General features: G+C 40.6%; 1 protein-coding gene across 2 annotated transcripts in view; it reads left to right on the forward strand.

Annotated features, from left to right (window-relative positions):
* The first annotated feature begins 1161 nt into the window (after positions 1-1161).
* The window catches only part of NF1 (neurofibromin 1), a 307052-nt gene continuing 286063 nt past the window's right edge, over positions 1162-22150 (forward strand). For both annotated transcript variants that reach the window (XM_006874227.1, XM_006874228.1), the window contains exon 1: positions 1162-1605. In XM_006874227.1, coding sequence (XP_006874289.1) covers positions 1546-1605 — 60 coding nt within the window. In that variant the 5' untranslated portion in view covers positions 1162-1545. The remainder of the gene's footprint in view (positions 1606-22150) is intronic.

The raw sequence follows: 22150 nt of genomic DNA on the forward strand, positions 1-22150 counted from the left end.
CTCGTAACAACAACAAAGCCTGTCAAATAGAGAGGGATCATCCATTGTTTTGAACGAAGAAATCCTTTTCCTAGAAAATCAGCTTGACCAATTCCATAGGGAATCCTTTCCAGTCCTATATGGACTCCTTTCCAATTCTGGTGTCTGAGCATAGGGAATGCCTTTGTTTCAGTAGAATTGTCTGCTTCCGAAGTGAAAGAAGCATTCACTGTTTTTGAAGTCAAACTACCTGGCTTTGCATCTTGACTCTACCACTTCCCAGCTCTGGTCTCCAACTAACCTCATCAATTGTTGTTGGTAAATGCCATCGAATCCGTGCTGGTGAGTTCGAACTGCCGACCTTGTGGTTTAAACCGACCTTGCGGTCCAGTGCTTAATTCCACAGCACCACACCAGGACTCCAACGTCACCAATTAGGCGAAGATAAATAAGGGTTGTTGGAATGTTTAAATGACATGACTTTGTTGAATTAATAATGTGTGAAGATCTTAAAGGCTTTTTGAATGATAAAACTGGAAAGTTTCTATTGTGAGTTGTGCAACAGTTTCACTAACTTGGGTGCCTACCAGTCTAAACTGGAGAATTCTAGAGTGGCTTCTAGGATTACTGAATCAAAGTACTTTGACTACTAATGGGATCTAGTATTAAAATTTATGCGAACTTAAAATCACGGAATCTCTCTTGGCCATTTTCTCTTTTCCACAGTAGTCTACAGCAGCCACGAAGAACATGGAGACACTAAGGCTGTGTGTCTTATTTTTTGTTGAGCTTAAGCTGAGGATTCAGCTCAGCCGGCCCGGGAGAGCAGTGACAGAGATGTGAGCGTCGGGAGAAATGCTAGCCTTAGGGCGCCCTAACTTCCAGCCCGGGGAGCAATCCAAACTCGGAGGCCGGCAGGGGAGGGGGAGCCAGAAGTAGCTAAGGGGTAATGGAAGAGGATGCCCCAGGGCCAGTTCGAACTCTTCCTAGGCAAAGCCCAGCGCTAAAAGCTAAGAAAGTCCAGCGGCTGGGAGGGACGCACGCCTCCCAGGCCCGGGGAGTGAGGTGACGTCATCTCCAGGAGGACTCGCTTTTTCATTAATGAAACCGGCCGGCGCGGGCGCATGCGCGACAGTCACCCGTCCCTCTCGCTTCCCCCTCCCCTTTCCCAGCCGCGCTCTTAATCTCTAGCTCGCTCGCTCTCCCTCTCCCCGGGCCGTGGAAAGGATCCCACTTCCGGTGGGGTGTCATGGCGGCGTCTCGGGCTGTGATGGCTGTGGGGAGACGGCGCTAGTGGGGAGAGCGACCAAGAGACCCCCTCCCCTCCCCGAGTCCCCCTTTCCCCTCCCCTCCCCCCAGCCGCCTTGCCAACGCCCCCTTCCCCTCTCCCCCTCCCAGCTCGGCGTAGACCCCTCCATCCCCACCCCCGTGGGAACGTTCGGAGCCTGCACTCCTCAGACCCTCTCCTCGTCTCTACCCTCACCTCAGTCCTCGCTCATCGCCCTCCTCCCGGCTCTGGGCGCCGGCCGACCCGTCCCTCCACCGCCCCCCGGCCGCGGGGAGGACATGGCCGCGCACAGGCCGGTGGAATGGGTCCAGGCCGTGGTCAGCCGCTTCGACGAGCAGGTAACGGGCCCGTGGCGGGCGGGAGGTCGGGACGGAGTGGGGGTGGGGACGAGTGGGTGAGGGGAGGAAGGAGCAGCCGCCTCCCCCGCGGTTGCCTCAGGCTCTGGAGGAAGGGAAGGGGGGACGAGTGGGGGTGGCCAAGGGGGGAGGTGCGGGGTAGGAGGGGACGGCTGGTAGCTAGGGCTCCCCTTTCCTCTAAATCGGGGGGTGGGGGGGTGGGGCCGTTTCTTGTCCACCCCTCCGACCCTCCATCCCCTTTATCCACAGCCCTTCCGCTTTCTAATTGGGATGAGTGACCTGGGGGTGCTTTAAGGGGCCCTTCAGCTGGATTTAATCAGCTCCCCCTACTTTTTTTTAACAAAACAACGGAGGTGGGTAATGAATAAGGATCCCCTCTTTTCTCCCTGCACCTCCGAACTGAGAGTGAGGGACTGAAGGGCCCTAAGGCCTATCTTCTGTACCCCCAATAGGAGAGCGATACCATCCCGCCCCTCCCCCAGTGTCTTCAGCTTCCTCTCTTGGAGGGGGAAGAGGAGAAGAAAGCAGGGAAAGCAGAGCTTTCTTACTGACTTTCAGCTCCATCGCCTTAGCCTGCCCCAAGTGCACACACTGCTCACCTTTTTGACGTCCACACGGGCGGTCCGGTCCCTCCCGTACCCTGATGAGACTAGGTCGGCTTTCACATTGCCATTTGCAGTGGAAACCGTGGTTCTTGTTCCCCTCCTGCTCCTGATGTATTTTCCCCTTTTTTCTTTCTTTGATACTTGAATTTCCTAGTATTCCGCCTGCGGTCTAAGAAATGTGAATATTGCTTTCTCGAGTGTGAATCTTGAGGAGTAAGGGGAGAAGGGTGAAAGTGGGAAACTGCATCTGAGCTACTGGAGAACAGAAAGCAAAGGCAGCTGGGATGTGGTCCTGGGAGCCCATATGGTTCAGCCAAGTGTTTTTGTTTTGAAACTCTCCACTCTTGGTTGACAAAGAACTTTCATTGAGAATATTTGGAATGGGGGGTGGGGGGAGTTTTATATAAGTTTGAGGAGGTGATTTTTTAATCCCTGAGCTCCTCTCACACACTAAAAAAAAAAAAAAAAAAATCCTGGGTCTACTCGGAATGAATGCACACATAGCCTTTTGTCAGTGGAAATTAGCTTAATTTTGTATTACTGTAGGTGGTGGGGGATTATTTAAAGGGATGCGTTTTGCAGCTGCAGTTCTATCATGGACTTCCTGTGATGAGGGAATTGTTTAAGGTTGAGTCAATGTGTTTTGTTTACTGGATATAATCCTAAAACAGGTTATGAGGAACTGAGTGGAAGTAGGTAGGGGGGACTCCTCTTATTTGACTCGTCAACAACATTTCATGTCAGTACTCTTAACAATGCTTACGACCTACCTGAAAGATCATTGGAAATTGGCAGAGGAAGGTGAGCGGGGACTACAGAGACAGGATAGAACCAACCACCAGGGACTTGAAGGAATTTTTTTCCCCAATCTTGCTTCAGGCCCAAACACATCATCCACCTCTACTACTAATCTATCTGATGAAGTAAAATGTTACTGCTTCTAACAGATTGAATCATTCATTAATAGGGCATTCTATTTAAAACTTGATAGAAAAGACTTTAAAAGGCACCTAGAAGCACTTCAGACCTAAACCTTGTGAGCGGCTTAGTCTAGACATAGAAGTTCAAAGGAGTCACGTCACAATTATTGTTCCAGATGATGATTTTTAAAAAACGTTATTTGCATTTTACCTGTTGATCTCTACACTTGTACATCATATAAGAGAAGGTAGTTTTCTAAATGTTAGAAGAGTGATTTTGATGATAAGTTCAGTAATATGCCCCATAATGCAAGAAAATGTTTGCTTTCTCATGTATATTGTAGAATCAAACTCATCACCATCTGTTAAAAATTAAGGGGATAAGTATTTTAAATAGAAGCATTTTTCCATAATCTTTACCTGATTATTAAGGGAATGATTCCTCCCATTTTTCTCTTACAAGATTAAACCTCAAAAGTGTAAGCATTTTCAAGATTAACATTGTTGTCTGTTCTGACTCTTAGCGACCCAGTATAGGAGCTCTGGTAGCGTAGTGGTTACGAATCGGGCTGCAAACCTTAAGGTCAGCGGTTCGAAACTACCAGCCTCTCCGCGGGAGAAAGATGAGGCTTTCTACTCCTGTAAGGATTTACACCCTCGGAAACCCTGTACAGGGTCGCTATGGGTCGGAACCAACTCGACGGCACTTAACAACAACAACAACATTATTTTTGCAGTAGTGAATGTGGGATTCAAATTAGAGTTCATCTTAACATTGGAAATGTGTACTTTTTATGAGAAGACTGAGACACAGATTTTAAGTGACTTCCCAAGGTCACAAGCAGAGTAAGAAAGATCCTTATTCTGAAAAGTATGGAGTGCTGGAAATGAGGGAGATACCCTAAGAAATATCCCATAGGATTTGTTTTAGTAGTCTATTAGGTACTTATATTTTACATTAGAGTTTACATTATACTTATATTCTCACTATATTTAGTGAGGGAGCCCTGCTGTGGCACTGTAGGATAAAATATGCAACCATAAGGTTGGTGGCAACTGCAGGGCCGCAGGTTCAAACTCAGCAGCTGCTTCTTGGAAACCCTCCATGGTCACTGCGAGTTGGAATGAACTCTATGGTATTCAGCAGCAAAAACAATAACATTTAGTAGGAGAGATTTGTGTAAGAAATTCATATGTTTCAAGAACTTCTGTAAATTTTGAATTTTAAAAATACTGCCTGGACTTTGTTTTAGTGGGCCCAGCGGGAGTTAGCTTCTTTTCATCACAATTAAGATGTGTGTATGTTAAAACACTTCAGTTCCAGAGAGTGTGTGCGTACCTAAAGATAGCAATTTTGAATATGATTGATGTTTTGGTTGGATTTCTACTATTAATAGTGATTGAAGCAGAAAGCATTACTAGCCACTGCTGATTATTGGCATACTGAACCCTGATGAGTATTGCTCAGCAATTTGGTGCAGTAGTGGTGGTGGTTGTATGCCTTTGATTCAGTTTCGACTCATAGTCACCCTGTATAGGATTTCTGAGGCTGTAAATATATATGTGAGCAGAAATCATCATCTTTCTTCCATGAGTGGTTGGTGGATTTGAATTGCTGACTTTGTGGTTAGGAGCTCAATTTGTACCCACTATGCCAGCAGAGCTAAGTGTCAGTGTTCCATCTTGACAATTTGAGTTCAAGTCCTTTTTTCCAAGTGGGTAAAATATTTCACCTAAACCTACTACTTAAGACCTAAGTTGCTGATTCTAAAAGTAATTATGTCCTTGATCAGGTAAATGAAAGTTGTCAAATGGTTATTCATAAAACTGAATCTAGCAGTCATATCTTCTGCCTCGCCTTTCCTGCTTTTGTGGTGAGTAGCAGCACTTCAGGTGTGCTGCTTTGCATTATGGGTTATTAAGTGGGTTGTTAAATTAGAGAGAAACTTTCTTGCTTTATTTGGAAGAATATCTTATCTGGGCATACCATACCTGCTCAGATGACCTACCTAGCTCTGTGCCCTACCAGTCCTGTAGGGCTTTATTTCTAAAGGGGTAAAGGAAAAATGTGGTTATTTGAAATTTGTGTGTGCATGTTTAAGAAATTTTAAGAAAAGCATCCAAAAATGACCTGTGTTGTGTGTTGTACATGTATTTATTTAAAATACTTACACTTTCCATATCAGAACAAATAAAAACATGATATAAAAAATAAAGAAATAGCATTTTTTTAAAGATTGTTACAGAATAAACTAATATTTGGTTTATAATAGCATGTCCTTGGTCACTATGGCTCGGAGTCAACAACAACAACAACAATAGCGTGTACTAACTATTCTTCCGTTTTTGTCAGTTGAATCCAATTATGAATGCCCTTGGAATTTGTGGTGTAAAACTCAACAATATAAAATGATTGGCAAGTCTTTTTGAAGTTACAAACCACATGTTAATTGGCCAAGTTGATAGACAAAGTTGTAAAACTTTGAAACTGTTTTAGACTAAAATTCTTAGCCTTGTTAATAAAGCCTGACCTACCATTTTTTACAAAGCCTTGTAATAACTTGAAAATGAAGGGAGAAATATTTTTCTTATTCTGGAACTCATCTTTTATTTTTCTTATTTCCTCCATCTGGTCCTCAATTACTCTCCCTCCTCCTCTCTTTCAGCATCTTTAGTCTTTATGTGAGTTTCTTCCTTTTCACTTTCAAGCTTACTAAGATTTCCTTCCTTTTGAAGATTTATTTGGTCCTGCAGCTTTCTCTCTATGTACTAATCCTTTTCTTCCTTCTATTGCCAGATACCTGCTGCCTCTACTATTTATCCACTTACTTCCTCTAAAACTCTTGGAAAGCTAGCCTCTGCTTTCCTTCTGGATTGCTGCTTTCTTGAAAATGATTCCTTCTGGGAAAACATAGTGGTCTCTGCTTAGTTGTAGTGTCATTGTGGTGTTCTCTATCCCTTGAAACCAGTTTCCTCCAGACCCCAAGATAACAACAAGACTTAATCATATGTGCCTTCTCAGAACATTGTATTTGGGTGTTCTCACTGATCCTTTTACAGTGGGGCTGTGCAGGTGTTATCCATATTTTATAGATGTACATTATCATATCATGCTGCCGTCACTAAACTGGGGTTCCTATTGAGGGTTTGGACTTTATTCTGCTATTTCTGCCTCTGTCTTTAATGCCAGCCATTGCATCTCTACAGATCCTAGATGTCCTCATTTATTGGAAAATAAATAACTAGAGAATCTCTAAAGTTCTCTTTCTGGTTTAAATATTAGATGATTTAAATATTTTAACAGCATCTCTTGTGCTACAATTGTCCTTTGGTTGCTGACCTTACTCAATTTTCCAAACTATTTCTTATTATGCCTCAGCATGTGCCTCTCTTCCCGGCAGGTTGGTTCGGTCTCTTCTGTACCTATCATGCTTATTCCTGCATGAATGCGTTCATTCCTCCTTTTTTGCTGCTCTAATTTCTATTCATCTTTCAAGATCTAGCTCAAGCTTCATTTTTTCCCCTGGAATCATTTTAGACTAAATTCACGGCTGTCTCACTTTTTGGTGTCTTGGTCACCTGGGATTCTACAAAACCACACTGTTGATCCCCTCAGAATAGTTGTTGAACACAGGTTTGCTTTGTTATTTTTATCTTTAATATCCTTAAATAGTGTAAAGTTTCTGAAAAGCAAGCAGCCCTGTTAGAAATCTGTTACAGTCACCCCAGGACTCAGCACAGTCATGTGTCATAGTATGTCATTGATGAAATGTTTTTTTATTGGACTCCTAATCGAGCTGCTAATCTCATGGTCAGCAGTTCGAAACTACCAGCTGTTCTGCAGAAGAAAGATGAGGCTTTCTGCTCCTGAAAAGATTTACAGCCTCGGGAACCCTGTGCAGGGTCACTATGATTCGGAACCTACTCCACGGCACATAACAACAACAACTGTTGACTGGGCAAAAGGAGTGCTAATGTTTTACTTTGTTTTGAATTCAAAGGACTGAATTTTGGTTTAGTGTTTATAATAGCCTAGCTTTTATAAGCTGTGATGTTTTTAACTAGAAATGGGTAAAAAGTGAATAGTACAGGAGGAACTTGTACATATTTGCATTTCCTTCCATAGAATGAAAACACTTTTAAAATCAGGTTTTATATCTGATTAAACCCCTCTGTGATCTTGGATATGTCACTTAATTTTTGCAACAGTCTGATTGTTGTTGGTAAGTGCCATCAAGTCGATTCTGACTCATAGCAACCCTGTATAGGGTTTCCAAGGAGTAGCTGGTGAACTTGAACCACTGACCTTGCAATTCAAACGACTTTGCAGTCTGACACATTAGCCCACAGTGCCACACCAGGACTCCTAATATGATAATGTATATGAAGCGCTTTGAAAAGTCTAAAATTATTCAAATGTAAGATTTATACATTTTCATTACATCTTACATTGTGTTTTCAATAAATATAGAACATTGGTTAGTCTCTGGATATGTACCTTGACCTATACTTTCCTTTAATATTCATGGACAGTTACTTTAAGGTAATGATAACATTTTTCTATAGCATATTGTGGGTTTCCATGATTGAACTATTTTTTTTATTTTATCCTCTTAATTTGAGGGATACATATGATGTAACTCTTTTAAGTTTGGTAAGTGTGACTTGAACCTGCAATATTGCTGAAGTTGATTCAGAATATCCCAGTACTTTATACTTACTTGATTTTTCACCTATAGAAAATTAAATCACTTTCTGAAATCTGCTTTGCTTTGGTGTGTTTGAAATAGAAAATTTTGTCCTTATATACAAGTCAGCTTGTCTGACTTTGGCATCTTACTCAGCCTGCTATCAGATATTTTGTTTTAGCTTTCATATTTTGTGTTTTGGTCATCTATTCTGCTTCCGTAAGGATTTACAACCGCAGAAACCCCGTACAGGGTCGCTATGGGTCGGAACCGACTCGACGGCACTCAACAACAACAACAACAACAACTCTATCTATATTGTTGGGTTATAATAACATGCTCTTAAGGGTGTGAGTAGGAGCTCTGGTAGCGTAGTGGTTACGAATTGGGCTGTGAACTACCAGGTCAGCAGTTCGAAACTACCAGCTGCTCCATGGGAGAAAAATGAGGCTTTCTGCTCCCGTAAAGATTTACAGCTTCGGAAACCCTGTTCAGGGTCACTATGGGTCGGAACCGACTCGACGGCACTTAACAACAACAAAGGGTGTGACTAATGTATTAATTAAAAACATGTGGTTTGCACATGTATTTCCTAGACTCCATAGTCTGTTTTTCATTGAGAGGTGTATGTGTGTAAGACAAGAGACTGGAAATATAGAAAGACTTTTTTTTTTTTTTTTTTTTAAGTTTAAGGAGAATGTTTTATAGAAGAGTAGAAGGGAAGATTTGTGGTCAGCTTAAACAATTAAAATATTTTGAATTAATATTGAAGTATAATACAGGCATTTTAGAGCTTTTTTGCAGAGGTTTAACTTATATTTGTAATGACATTGACTTTTTTCATCTGGCATCTTTTAACATATATGTTCTTGTGGGTGGGGAGAAGAAGATGAGACAAAGTTTGCTTTTGACCTTGAGGAATAGAAAAGTTGTATTAAATGTAAGATTTCAACAATTTGTAAATTTCTCTTTATACTTTCTGTTGTAGAGCCTTCAGTAAACAGAGCACTCTTACAGGTTTTACTGTAGAAAACTACTACTATAGAATAGCTGATAATATCAGAGTCTCTTAAGGTGCCTATTGTTGTTAAGTGCTGTCAAGTCATTTCTGACCCATAGCCACCCTGTATAGGGTTTCCGAGGAGCAGCTGCCAACCTCACAGTTCAAACGACAGCTTTGCAGTCTGGCGTATTAACACACAGCGCCACACCACATCTCCAAGTTGCGTAAAGTAGACTGCATATTTGACCACTTCACATGTTATATGCTTGTGACACATACAGCTATATCCTTTGGTTCTCTGAAAATGGCTTTTGAACCATTGACTATATAATCATAAAAGCTGCTTGAGATAAGAAAGTTCTAAGTTAATATGGAATGCCATCTTATTTTAATGGAGAATTGGAATTATCTTCTAAAACATTACATATTTTTACTATGTTGTTGTTAAGTGCTATCGAGTCGGTTCCAACCCATAGTGACCCTATATAGAGTTTCCAAGGAGCAGCTGGTGAGCTTGAACCACCAACCTTGCAGTTCAAACAACTTTGCAGTCAGACACATTAGCCCACAGTGCCACAGCAGGAGTGGTACTAATTACTTTGTAGTAGCAATAACTTGAGATACAAACCTCCAGATTACATGTTTTCTATAAACCACAGTCTGGCATTCTTTTAGTTTGGCTTAGGGTTACACTGAATTCTGTAGGATGTTTGTTGTCAGCTCCAATTCATATTTTACTGCTTTTGATATCCTGCTGAATTTCAGGAAACCTTTTCTGATGAAATACACCTACCACAGCCCAAGTAGGGTGGTATAGCTAGTGCAGAAGGCATGAAGTTAATTTAGTAAATAATAGGACTTTTAGAAATTTACTTTTTTCAAAATGTTTTATTGTGAATTTTGTGATAGTTTACATGGGAAAACATTAGCTTTACGTTCATCCTATCGTATATCGTTTCATTGCCATGGTTACAATTCCCTCCATGTATCATCAACCAACCAAAGTCTGCAAGCTCCCCCAACCCCACCCCCCATCAGCACACAGCCCCTCTTCCTCTCTGGGTCTAGAGTCCCCAGCTGCACGATGTCTCCACATCATCTCTGGCTCCATCTCTGGTGCTCTGGTGTCACGGTTTCTCTGGGTAGGGTCCCTCAGTCGGCTCTTCTCCCTTGATGGTCCCAGGAACCTCTACTCCTGGACTGCAAAGTCAACCAATCCCCTCCTTTTGCTACAAAATGTCTACCCTTTAATTTCCAACCCTCACAGTCAGTCCTGATAGCAGTTATTCACTATTGTACCACAAGAGACCTATATGCATCTCCTTTCATCAGCCCCGCCCAGACAGATTGGATACTACTTAGTGGAGATTCTACCTTCCTCCATGCCCTCTGGATCTAGGCTCCCTCTTGAAAGCTGTAAGCTTTCTTGCCTTTGTAGGTGCCCCCCCATTTTGGGTAACCAATGTCCAAGTTGCCCATCCCTGTCTACCCTGTGTATGGAGGGGGTAGGAATGATCCTCGCTGTAAAGATTTGTTCCCTTTTTTGAGCTACTGCATCCATAGGTGTAGGTCAAGTTCATCAAATTGTATCAGAGTACTCCTTTTTTCCTCTTTCTTTTTCTAGTTGAGTTCTGATCATAGAAATTTACTTTTAAAAATCATAATATTATACTCAAATAATGACTTTTTAGGTGATTATGGCTCACAGCAATCTCAAGTGACACTTTCTGCCTAATTGTTGACAGCTTTTCTTATGGTGTTCTAGTAATTTGAGCATGAGAAAACAACTCTTAACACTTTCACCTTTGTGAGGGAAGCATGTTGTTAGGTGCCTTCCAGTCAGTTCCCACTCACTGACCCTACATAGAAAATCTCCTTCCCCCCCCCCCCACATACTTTTAAGCTGTAGAATGGGGATCATACCTGCTGTACTCATCATAAGGAACCTTGGTGACTCAATGGTTAAGCACTTGACTGTTAACTGAAAGGCTGGCTTATCGAACACACACATGGGGTTTCTGTGAGCCTTCCGTGAGTCAGAATTGACTTGATAGCGCATAGCAGAAACAACTCACATCATAGGCTTGTTTAGTGTGGTAAGTGTGAATCTTTTACATGAAGCTATAAGTAGTCATAAAATTGGATTGCAAATGAGTTCTGTTCCTAAGTCTGTCTTTAAATTGAATTTATACATAAATTCATTATGGATTATGTCTAATGTCTGTCAGATGTTTGTCTTATTAAGTAATATGTGATGGCTTTAAAAAGTCTGAAAAAATAAAAAGATAATGGAATTTTACCACAAACTTTCTGAAGGCCTCTTGTTTATAGTATTACCTTTTTATACATAAAAAGCATTAAAGATACATTTCCAGATACACTAAAACATATTTAATTTACTACAGTATGTTTTGTTGCAGATTGCAGCATCAGTTTATTATAGATCATTTCGTTATTTTTAAGTGCTGTCGAGTTGGTTCCGACTCACAGTGGCCCTGTATAAGGTTTCCAGGGAGCAGATGATGGGTTTGAACTGCTGACCTTGTAGTAGCAGTCAAGTGCCTATCGTACAGCAACACATCGGTATTGCATTGTATGTATCTTTAATTAAAAAAAAATTAATTATTTTATTGTGGATTATGTGGGATTACTTGGGAGTTCTGGTAGCGTAGTGGTTACAAATCGGCCTGCGAACTGCAAGGTCAGCAGTTCGAAACTACCAGCTGTTCCGCGGGAGAAAGATGAGGCTTTCTGCTCCCATAAAGATTTACAGTCTCGGAAACCCTATATAGGGTTGCTATGAGTCGGAACTGACTCCATGGCACATAACAACAACAACAACAACATGGGAGAACATCAGTTTTACATTCATCCTATCGTATTTCGTTTCATTGCCATGATTATAATCCCCTCCATGCATCATCAAATAACCAAAGAATATATCCCACAGACCCGCCCCACAGACTGTCAGCACATAGCCCCTCTCCCTCCCTGAGTCCAGTGTCCCCAGCCGCTCCATCTGTCCAAGTCATCATCTCTGTCCCCATCCCTGGTGTCACTGCCTCTCTGCGTAGGACTATCCTCTCCACTTTTCTCACGTGACGGTCCCAGGATCTCTGCTCCTGGACTGCAAAATCAATCACTCCCCACCTTTTGTCAAAAACTATCTACCTCTACATTTCTGACCCACAGTCAGTCCTGATGGCAGTTATTCACTATTGTACCACAGGAGTCTTATCCCCATTTCCTTTCATCAGCCCAGTCCCAACAGATTGGAAATCATTCAGTGGAGGTTCTACCTAACCCTGCCCTGTCTGGAACTAGGCTCCCTCTTGAAAGCTTGTAAGCCAGTCACTTCTTGCCTTTGTAGTCCCCCTCGCCCCCCATTTTGGGTAGCCAATGTCCAAGTTGCCTATTCCTGTCAACCCTGTGTACTGACGGGGTGGGAGTGAGCCTTGCTGTAAAGATTCGTTCCCCTTTTTTGAGCTACTACATCAATAAGTATTGGTAAAGTTCATCAAATTGTGGTGGGTTACTCTTTTTTTATCCCCTCTTCAAGGAGCTCTGGTAGCATAGTGGTTACGAATCGGGTTGCGAACAGCACTGTCAGCAGTTCGAAACTGCCAGCTGCTCCGTGGGAGAAAGATGAGGCTTTCTGCTCCTGTAAAGATATACAGCCTTGGAAACCCTGTACAGGGTCACCATGGGTCAGAACCGACTCGACGGCACTGAACAACAACAACTTCTTCTAGTCGAGTTCTGATCATCCAGCCTCTCCCCTCACTTCATATCAGTTGGACGCTTCACTCTCTGCTCTAAGCCTCTGTGCCTCTGGGCCCAGGAGTTCCCAGGTCTTGCCGTACTGCTGGCCATCCAGGTCTCCATCCGGGTTCACAGGAGTCTATTGAATGTAGTCGGACTCAGATCCCAACTTCATTGCTGTTTTTTCCCCCTCTTCTCCTTATCGGTGACCAATGTGGTCACCAGCCAGACCACATTCCTGCTTGTGTATTCCCCTTGAGTCTCAGGCTTGGAAGGCGGTTTGCTTTGAGGGGTCCCGACCACTTACCTTAATGGCTCCTAGGCAAACAGCTTACTTGTTCTTGTAGTTATGAATCAGACTGCCATTATTGTTTCTGAATTTTCCTGCTGGTCTTTATTCACGAAGTATGTTCTGTTCCTCTAGCTACTCCAGGCTGGTCTACTCATCCTTTCCAGTGGAAATTTCCCACCCCAGACAATTTTGGATGGGGTTCTGGTTTCCACCTGTGGTCTTATACACTGCAAAAGCTCCACAGGAGACCTCTTTTAGTGGGCAACTTCTATCCCTCTTTAAGGTATTCCAATCAGTTACAGGCTGAAGAGGACTTACAAGCTTCCTATTGTGATGTTTCTGGCTATTCCTGCCCCCCACCCCCCCTTCAAGAGTCTATTTCACAGCGGTAGGCAAGGGAAACCAAGATTTGAAAGACAGCCAAGCATCTTAACATTATTCCTCTCTTTTACCCATTCAAACCATGCCTCAATCCCTATCCCGAAGCCCTGTTGTTCCAAGGTTGTGCATACATCATCATTTACCTCTGTCCCATTTAACCTTTGTGAACCTACCTAACTGTTCTCCCATCCACCTTGTTCTTCCATCCCCCTCCCCCTTCTTGTGTATTGCCCTCCCCTTTAATTTTTAATATAATAGACTTTATAGGGGTTAGTTTGGCAACTATGGGTTATATGTCAGTTGGACTGTTATAACCCAGGGATTGCTTGTACTATGATTAACCTCCTGGGCAGTCTGTTTCCTATCTACTCTTGCTTTATATTTATAGTTTGGTGCTTAGTAGTAGTTCTATGCATGAGAAAAAAATCATGAGAAAATTTGTTCACAATCATGTGACATAATTAACTGAACTTAAACTAGAGTGTGGCTGTTTTGATCCTTAGAGCAGTAACTTTTAAATAAATTGAATTTACGGAAAAGATCTACATTTTATGATAAAACAAATATATAATATGGTGGTGTATTGTTACTTCTTCAAAGACTGCTATGTTAAGATTTACGTTTAGTGTTTATGTTTGTATTTGAAGTCTTTTTTTGTTGGTCATGTGTTAGGAATAGACCTAAGTTTTAAACATATTCTTGATTTCTTTCTCATTCACCTGTTACCTAGCAAAGATTCTTTGGCTACTAGGAAAAGTTGTAACATTGCTCTCTTTTCATTTAGCTTTTATAGCATTTCATTATACTCACTGTAGATTTTTAGGTGACAAGAGTTAGTCACATTTTAAATGTGAGAGACTAGTATTTGTGAGAGTACCAAAAGGAATATACATTTATAAACACCAGTTAGGTATTTTGTTCTTTTATCTTGCCTACAATAATGGACTCAAACATACCAACAATTGTGAGAATGGCGAAGGACCAGGCATTGTTTCTTTTATTCTGTTGTACACAGGGTAGCTGTGAGGCGGAACCAATTCTTCAGTGCCTAATAGCAATGTTGGCATGACATAGTCCAGTTTTGTAAAGTTAATTTTCAGACTCTAAAAATGAACATTCCATTTAGAATTTGACTCACTTTGAGGTAACTTTTTAAAACTTTGATAGTATTTGTGTGCCTTGTCTTGTTGGGTTCCTGGATGTCTTCTCCTTGTTAATGCAACTTTTCCAGCTTTTTTTCCACCCTCTGTAATAGCTTTTAAATTCTTCATCTTGTCCTTTGGAGTATCTTTTCTGCCCTCCTGTCTTTATCAATGCCTTTTATTTCTTTCTCATTTCGGGGCTAGGTAAGAGTCTGTGTGTATATGCCTTTGTGCTCCAGGCAAGTCTTCTTCCTTTTGGATAATTGACTTGGATTTGGGCAGGAGAAACATTTGTATTTCCTGTTATGTTTCAGTTTTTGACCTCTGATAAGTGAATTTGCAGCAGGGATGGGAAAGATAGTAGGGTGGTTATTTTTGGTCAAATGTTGATAATGAAGGTGCTTAGATTTCAACTCTGGTTTCTGCTCACACACAAACTATTTTCATGTCTATGTAAGTCTCCCTACATTCTGAGCCTGTTTCACTACCTGTAAAATAGGAGAAATATGATCTGACAGTTGAAAATTTTTATAACTCTTAAATGGATTAATTTTTGTTTCATTTTTTAAGCCAACCCTGACTAAAAAAGTAATTCCAGGCACTAATTGATTAGTCATGGATCCTTAGTTAGAAGGAATCTGAGATCATTCAAATTGTACTTCAGCATTGCCCTGCACATGATTGTCCAACTTTTACTTAAGCATTTGTCTTTAAAAAATTTTAGTAGTAGTGTTCATGTTCATTATTGAAATGTGGAAAATGCAGCAAAAATCACAAACACTAGGTGAGTCATGTATAAGATCACAAGTCACAGAGAACCCCTATTAAATTTTTCGTGTATGTGATTAATTAAAGGTGCTAATTCTGAAATCAGACTGCCTGGGTTTGAATTCCTGCTCTCTGTCATAACTTACTCTAGCACTTGGTCAAGTTAAACTCATCAAGTTTCAGTTTCTCCATTTGTAAAGCAGGGTCATTAATAGTACCTACTCCACAGGGGTGGTTGTGAGATTTAAATAAAGAAATATATGTAAAGCATGTGACAGTTTCTTGAATATAGAAGGAGCTCAGTAAATGGTAAGTGCTGTCCACTTGGTTCCAGCTCATAGCAACCCTATTTATACAGGGTTTCAGAGGCTATAAATCTTTGCAGGGGCAGAAGGCCTCATTTTTCTTCCAAGGTACAGCTGGTGGACTCAGACTGCCTGCCTTGTGATTCTCAGCCCAGTGCTTATCCTACAGAGCCACCACATTATTGTTAGGTTGTGAACATTGAATGAGGTTATCACTGTTATTTGCTGCCAAGTTGGCTCCAACTCATAGCAACTACATATGTAACAGAACTGATTGCTGTCCAGTCCTGTACCATCTTCATGATTGTTGGTATATTGGAATCCATTGTTTTGGCTATTATGTCAGTCCATCTCATTAAGGGTTTTAGTTATTTTCACTTACTGTCTACTTTACCAAGCATGTTGTCCTTTTTCAGCCACTAGTCGTTCCTGATGATGATGTGTCTAAAGTAAGTGAGTCAGACAGATTGTCTCTAACCTTGCTATTATGGAGCATTCTGGTTGTATTTCTTTTAAGACTGAGTCATTCTTTTGGTTGTCCATAGTATACTCAGTATTCCTTCCCAGCATCACAATTCAATTGCATCGCTTCTTTACTGTGCTTCTTTTTCATTGTCTAGTTCTTCAGTGCACATGAGATTGAAAAGACCATGGCTTGGGTCAGGCACACCTTAGTTATCAAAGTGATATCTTTGCTTTTTAAACCTTTAAAGAGATCTTTTGTAGCAGATTTGGACTGCTCCTTTCATAGGTATTGATTGTTGATTCAAGCAGAATGAAATATTTGACAGCTTTATTTTTCTTTTATCATTGTGTGGTGTAGCAGTCTAGTTGTGAGGCTTTCATTTTCTTCATATTCAGGCATAGTCCATACTGAAGGCTATATGTTGTCATTGACCTGTGTCAGCATGAGGGTGCTTCAAAACTTTCATGGAAAAATGGGATGAAAAGATAATGGAGTTTTTCCATGAACTTTTTTTTCTTAAGTTTTTATTGTGAATTAAGTGAAGATTTACAGAGCAGATCATCAGTTTTATATTCAACAAATCATACACTTTTTTCCATCTTAGTGATTGCAATCCCCTCAATTTAACATTACATATCTTCCTTCACATGTTTCTTGTTTTCATTCCTCCTTTTTTCCCAATCCTTTTGAATTTTGCCTTTGGTTAAATACTATCCTTTTGATCTTAAATGGTTGACCATTCTTTGGTGTACAAACCTCACTTGTGTTGTTTGTCTCCCATGTATTTATCTATTACTTCACTGAAAATTGAGCCATGGGGATAAGTTCAATTTCAGAGCTGAAGGGTGACCAAAGATTCTACCAGTCTCTTTCTGACTAGTAAGCCTGGTCTTTTGAGTTTTGTTCTACATTTTCTCCCTCTTTATCCAGAACCTTCTAGTGCAATCCCTTTCTGAGCAGTTTTTCACAGACTTTTTGAAGCTCCCTTGTAAGTGCTTCAAGATGATTTCATTTTCAGCAAGCAAGGTTGTATTATCTTTATAATGTAAGTCGTTAATGAATTTTCCTCTAAACTTGATGCTGAGTTCTTCAGATTGGTCAGATTCATGAATTATTTGTTCATCATAAAAATGGAATAAGGTAGGAAGGATAAAACACCTTTTCAAATCTTAAACCATATTGTTGTTGTTGTTAAGTGTCTCCCACCTCCCCACCCCCAAGTCGATTCCAACTCATAGCGAACCTGTATAGTGTTTCCAAGGAGTGGCTGGTGAGCTTGAACCACTGACCTTGCAATCTAGCACATTAACCTGTAGCGCCATGCTAAGACTCTTAAACTGTGTTTATTCATTATTTCTTATTCTACCTTCTATCACTGTGAGTTTGTCCCTTTACTTTAAAACTCTTTGAAGGCAGATTTTAAGCATTCCCTAGATCTTTTTCAATCATTTTTCATAGGACATATTTTCCAAACATCTCACCATCTTGGTTGTTCTACTTGATGCATTGATGGTCAAAACTTAGACATATTTTTATCTTCCTTTTATTTTGTTTATGAGAATGTTATATAAGACTTAAAAAAATGACTTACAAATGTTGGTATTCAGATACACTATTTTTGGTATTCATTTGATTATACCACCAAACAGTGTTAATTGACATATGTGTGGGTTTGACAACAACAAAAAATTTTTTTATTTTGATAAGTTTCAAATGATAACAAAAGTATATTGTTGTTGTTATGTGCCGTGGAGTTGGTTCCGACTCATAGCGACCCCTGTACAGGGTTTCTGAGGCTGTAAGTCTTTACGGGAGCAGAAAGCCTCATCTTTCTCCTGCAGAACAGCTGGTAGTTTCAAACTGCTGACCTTGCAGTTCGCAGCCCGATTCGTAACCACTACGCTACCAGAGCTCCTTAACAAAAGTATAGAGATTATTATAAATGAGTCCTGATGTATCTATTATCACGCTTTTACTTATGGCCAATGTTGCCTCATCATATCCTTACCCATTGTCTATGCAGCATCTCTCCATTATTTTGAGGAAAATCCCAAATATCTTGTATTTCAGCATGACTTATTTTATGCTGACTTTACAAGCTATGTAATATAAAACCTAGAAGACTTGAATGTAAAGCCTGGAGAGTAAGTTAACCTGGGCAAGTCAAACTTTCTGAGCCTTAAGTTTCCTAATATGTTGAAAGGTGGGGTATGTGAGAGGACATATGCTACCTGTCCTTTTCCACAGGACTCAAAGATTTGAGGTAATATGTGTGAGGGTACTTTATAAATTCTAACCTTCAAAGTGCTTTACATAGGTAATGTTTCATTGTTGTCAGCAAATACTGCTTTCCTCTGTAAGTGCTAACAAGTCATCATAGTAACCACCATAATCTGAAAGTTATCATAAAATTAAGTCCATAGTTCGGAAACCACCTTTTCTCTTTAACCCACACTTGTGTTTTGGCAAGTGAGGAAGCATTTTCCCATTTCTTGTCTGGCACCTTTCTGTTCTTCATGATTTCTCAAAGTTTACTGACAGTGTTTCCCTTGACCGTATCTCTTAAATTTTTTTCTGTCTCTATGGATTAAGTCCTATAGGCTTGAATGCAAATAAAGCAGGTAGGAAGACTGTTTACGTTTAATGTATCTAGGTATTCTTTTGGTTCTCGACAATGTTCTTCTTTGTAATACATGTTTTTGGTGAAAGTTCACACAGCAAGGTAGGTTCTCATTTAATAATTTCTATACAAATTTTTTGGTTAAATTGATTACATTTTTCACACTGTGTCAACAATCTTAGGATTTCTGTTCTGGTTCATTTATCAAATTTTCCTGCTCCTACCCCCATTACCTGCTCATTTTTGCTTCAGGGTAAATATTGACCATTTGATCTCATATAGATGATTTTTTAAAGGAACATAGTACTCATGGGTGATACTGTTTGTTTTATGAGCCAATCTGCTATTTAGCTGAAAGGTAATCTCTGGGAGTAGTTTCAGTTCAAAGTTTAAAAGGGTATCTCATCTCAGGTTGATAGTCTTGGAGGTTCCTATAGTCTCAGCCAATCCAGTAGGTCTGCACCTTTTAAGAACTTGAATTTTGTTCTACATTTCCCCTTATCAGAGCCCATCTATTGTGTCCTGGTCAGAACAGTTGGTAGTGGTAGCCTACCACCAGCTAGTTCCTCTGGTTTCAGTGTGGCTGTGGCTGTGATTTGTGTAGGCTGTGAGTCCTGTAGACTAGTTTCATCTTTGAATCTTTGGTTTCCTTCTTTCTTATTTGCTCCAAATGAGTGGAAACCAGTAGTAGTGTCTTTGATGGTTACTCGAAAGATTTTAAGACCCCAGATACTACTCACCAAACTAGGGTGTAGAATATAAATTTTAAAGACTATGTCATGCCAACTGACCTAGTTGTCCCATGAGACTAAAGCCTTCAGACTCTGTAAACAAATCCCACAAGGTTTTTGGTTATGTCTAAGATGTATCTGGAGTCCTGGTGTGGTGCTGAGGGTTCATGTGTTGGACTGCAAAGTTGGTTTGAACTACAAGGATGGTGGTTCAAGTTTATCTATCAGTTGTTCCTCAGAAACCCTATGGATTGGAATCGACTTGACGGCACTTAACAACAAGATGTATTTGTAATTGTGCTTCCTGTGCTCTTTATAATATGAATATATATGCAGCTTACAAATGTCTATGCATGTGCTTATAGAAGCACGTATCCATGCACGTGTATACACACAATTACTTTTAATTTCATTTTCTATGAAGTGTTTGAAATTTGTGTTCTATCTATGTAACCACACTCGTATTTTTGGTTGCTGTAAAATTATATATGTCAGAGTATTTACCATAAACATCATTTTCTTGTGTGCTTCTTACTGACATCATTTACCTTGGTTAAGTTGTATATACTTCAGCCACATTCTGTATTACCTTTCCTATCACCAAAAATAACAAGTGGACTTTCTAGATAGGGATTTTTCCTTCCTCTGCCTCCCATCCCTGGAAACCATCTTTGGATGTTGGTTTTTGGTACATACTAGGGTAAGTTAAAAAGTATTCTTCTATTGTTTCTTGACACATCCTCCATCTTGGTTATACACTTCTGAAGGTGGTATTTGCATCTCTCTAACCCTTCCCCAAAGAATTCTGTGCTCTGCAATTTACACCATGTTAAAATGACAGTTTTGACATCCTTGAAGGACTCAAGTTGTGTTCCTTTGAAATGGTCTTAGAGTTTGGGGAATGGAAAGAAGTCTGAATGGGCAAGATCAGGGCTGGAGAATGGGCTGGATAAGGTTTCCCAATGAAATTCTCATGGGACAACCCTTGCTGCCCTCAAAGAAAGAGAAAGTACTTTGTCGTGATGGAAAACAGTTTTTCAGTGCAAATTTCCTGACCTTTTTTTGTCATGCAGTTTTTAATTTTCTTAAAAATTTTTTCAGAATAATCCCCTGTGATCATTCTGTATCCTTTGAAAAAACTCTATCAAGATCAGACCCCTTTGGAGTCCCAAAAAACAGTTGCCACAACCTTTTGAGTTGAATTTCACTGGCCTAGCAGATCACCTCAGAACCACTGTTTTGATTGGACCTTTTTTTTTTTTTGGAGGCACCCTAATGAGACTACGGAGTGCAGTGGCTCCTTATGATAAGTAACAGACTGCGGACTACAAAGTCTGTGGTTAGAGTCTGCCAGCTGCCCAGTGAGAGAAAGATGAGGCTTTCTGCTCTGGCAAAGATTTAAACCCTCGGAAACCCTATACAGGGTCACTGTGAGTTGGAACCCACATGACAGCACTTAACAACAAATGAGAAAAGACAAGTGTGTTACTGAGCAAACTTGTCTGCAGCCATCCATTAAATAGTTCATTTAAACTTATGTTTTATTAGGAATTAAATTGGTACATGTATGAACTGGAGCCCTAGTAGCAATACTTTTTGACTTACCTTGTATACCTGTTTTTTTTCCCCACAGAAGGTGCTACCACAGTAGCATGACTTTCATGTTTCAAACTAAAATAATGTATCAGCTCTTTTTTCTTTTTAAAAATTATGAATCGAGTTATAGTTTACATGGGAGAGCATCGGTTTTATACTCATTTCATTGCAATGATTACAATCTCCTCTGTGAATCATGATTCAACAATATTTGCTTCTGTTCTCTTTTTTTTTTTTGGTGTTGGTGGTGGGAATGTACATGAAAACACTCAGGAATGTATGATCATTTAAACAACCAAAGGGCATATATGCAAGCCTGCTTCTTGGCTACCAGCAAACAGCCTTTCTCTTTCCATGAGTCTAGAGCCTTCAGCAAGGAGCTCTGGTAGCGTAGTGGTTACGAATCGGGCTGCTAACCTCAGGGTCAGCAGTTCGAAACTAACAGCTGTTCCGCGGGAGAAAGATGAGGCTTTCTGCTCCCGTAAAGATTTACAGTCTCGGAAAGCCTGTACAAGGTCGCTATGAGTCGGAAGCGACTCCATGGCACATAACAACAACAAAGAGTCTGCAGCTGCTCTCTCCATGTCTTCATCTCTGCTTCTATCTCTGGTGTTGCTGCTTCTTTGGATAGGGTCCCACATTCCGTTCATGCTCGTTTTCCTTGATAGTCCTAGGGTCCTCTGTTCCTGGACTGTGAGATGAACTGCTCCCACCCTTTCGTTACAAAACTTCTACCTTTACAGTTGTGACAGTCACAGTCATGATAACAGTTACTCACTATTGAATTGTAAGAATCTTATCCCCATCTCATTTCACCAGACCCATCTGTTGTTGTTAGGTAGCATCGAGTCGGTACTGACCCATAGCGACCTTATGCACAGCAGAACGAAACACTGCCTGATCCTGGACCAACCTCACTACTGTTGCCACGCTTGAGTCTATCGATGCTGCCACTTGGCCAGTTCATCTCGTTGGAGGTTTTTCTCTTTTTCTCTGACCCTGCACCTTACCAAACATGATATCCTTCTCCAAAGTATGAAAGATGAAGTTTGGCCACCTTGGCCTCCAAGGAGCACTCTGGCTGCACTTCTTCCAAAACGGATCTATACGTTCTTTTGGCAGCCCATGGCACTTTAAATATTCTCCTCCAACACTATAATTCAAAAGCATCAATGCTTCTATGGTCTTCCTTATTTATTCACTGTCCAGCTTTCGCATGCGTATGAGGTTATTGAAAATACCATGGCT

The sequence above is a fragment of the Chrysochloris asiatica genome, unplaced genomic scaffold, assembly GCF_000296735.1.
Source record: "Chrysochloris asiatica unplaced genomic scaffold, ChrAsi1.0 scaffold00266, whole genome shotgun sequence".
NCBI lineage: Eukaryota > Metazoa > Chordata > Mammalia > Afrosoricida > Chrysochloridae > Chrysochloris > Chrysochloris asiatica.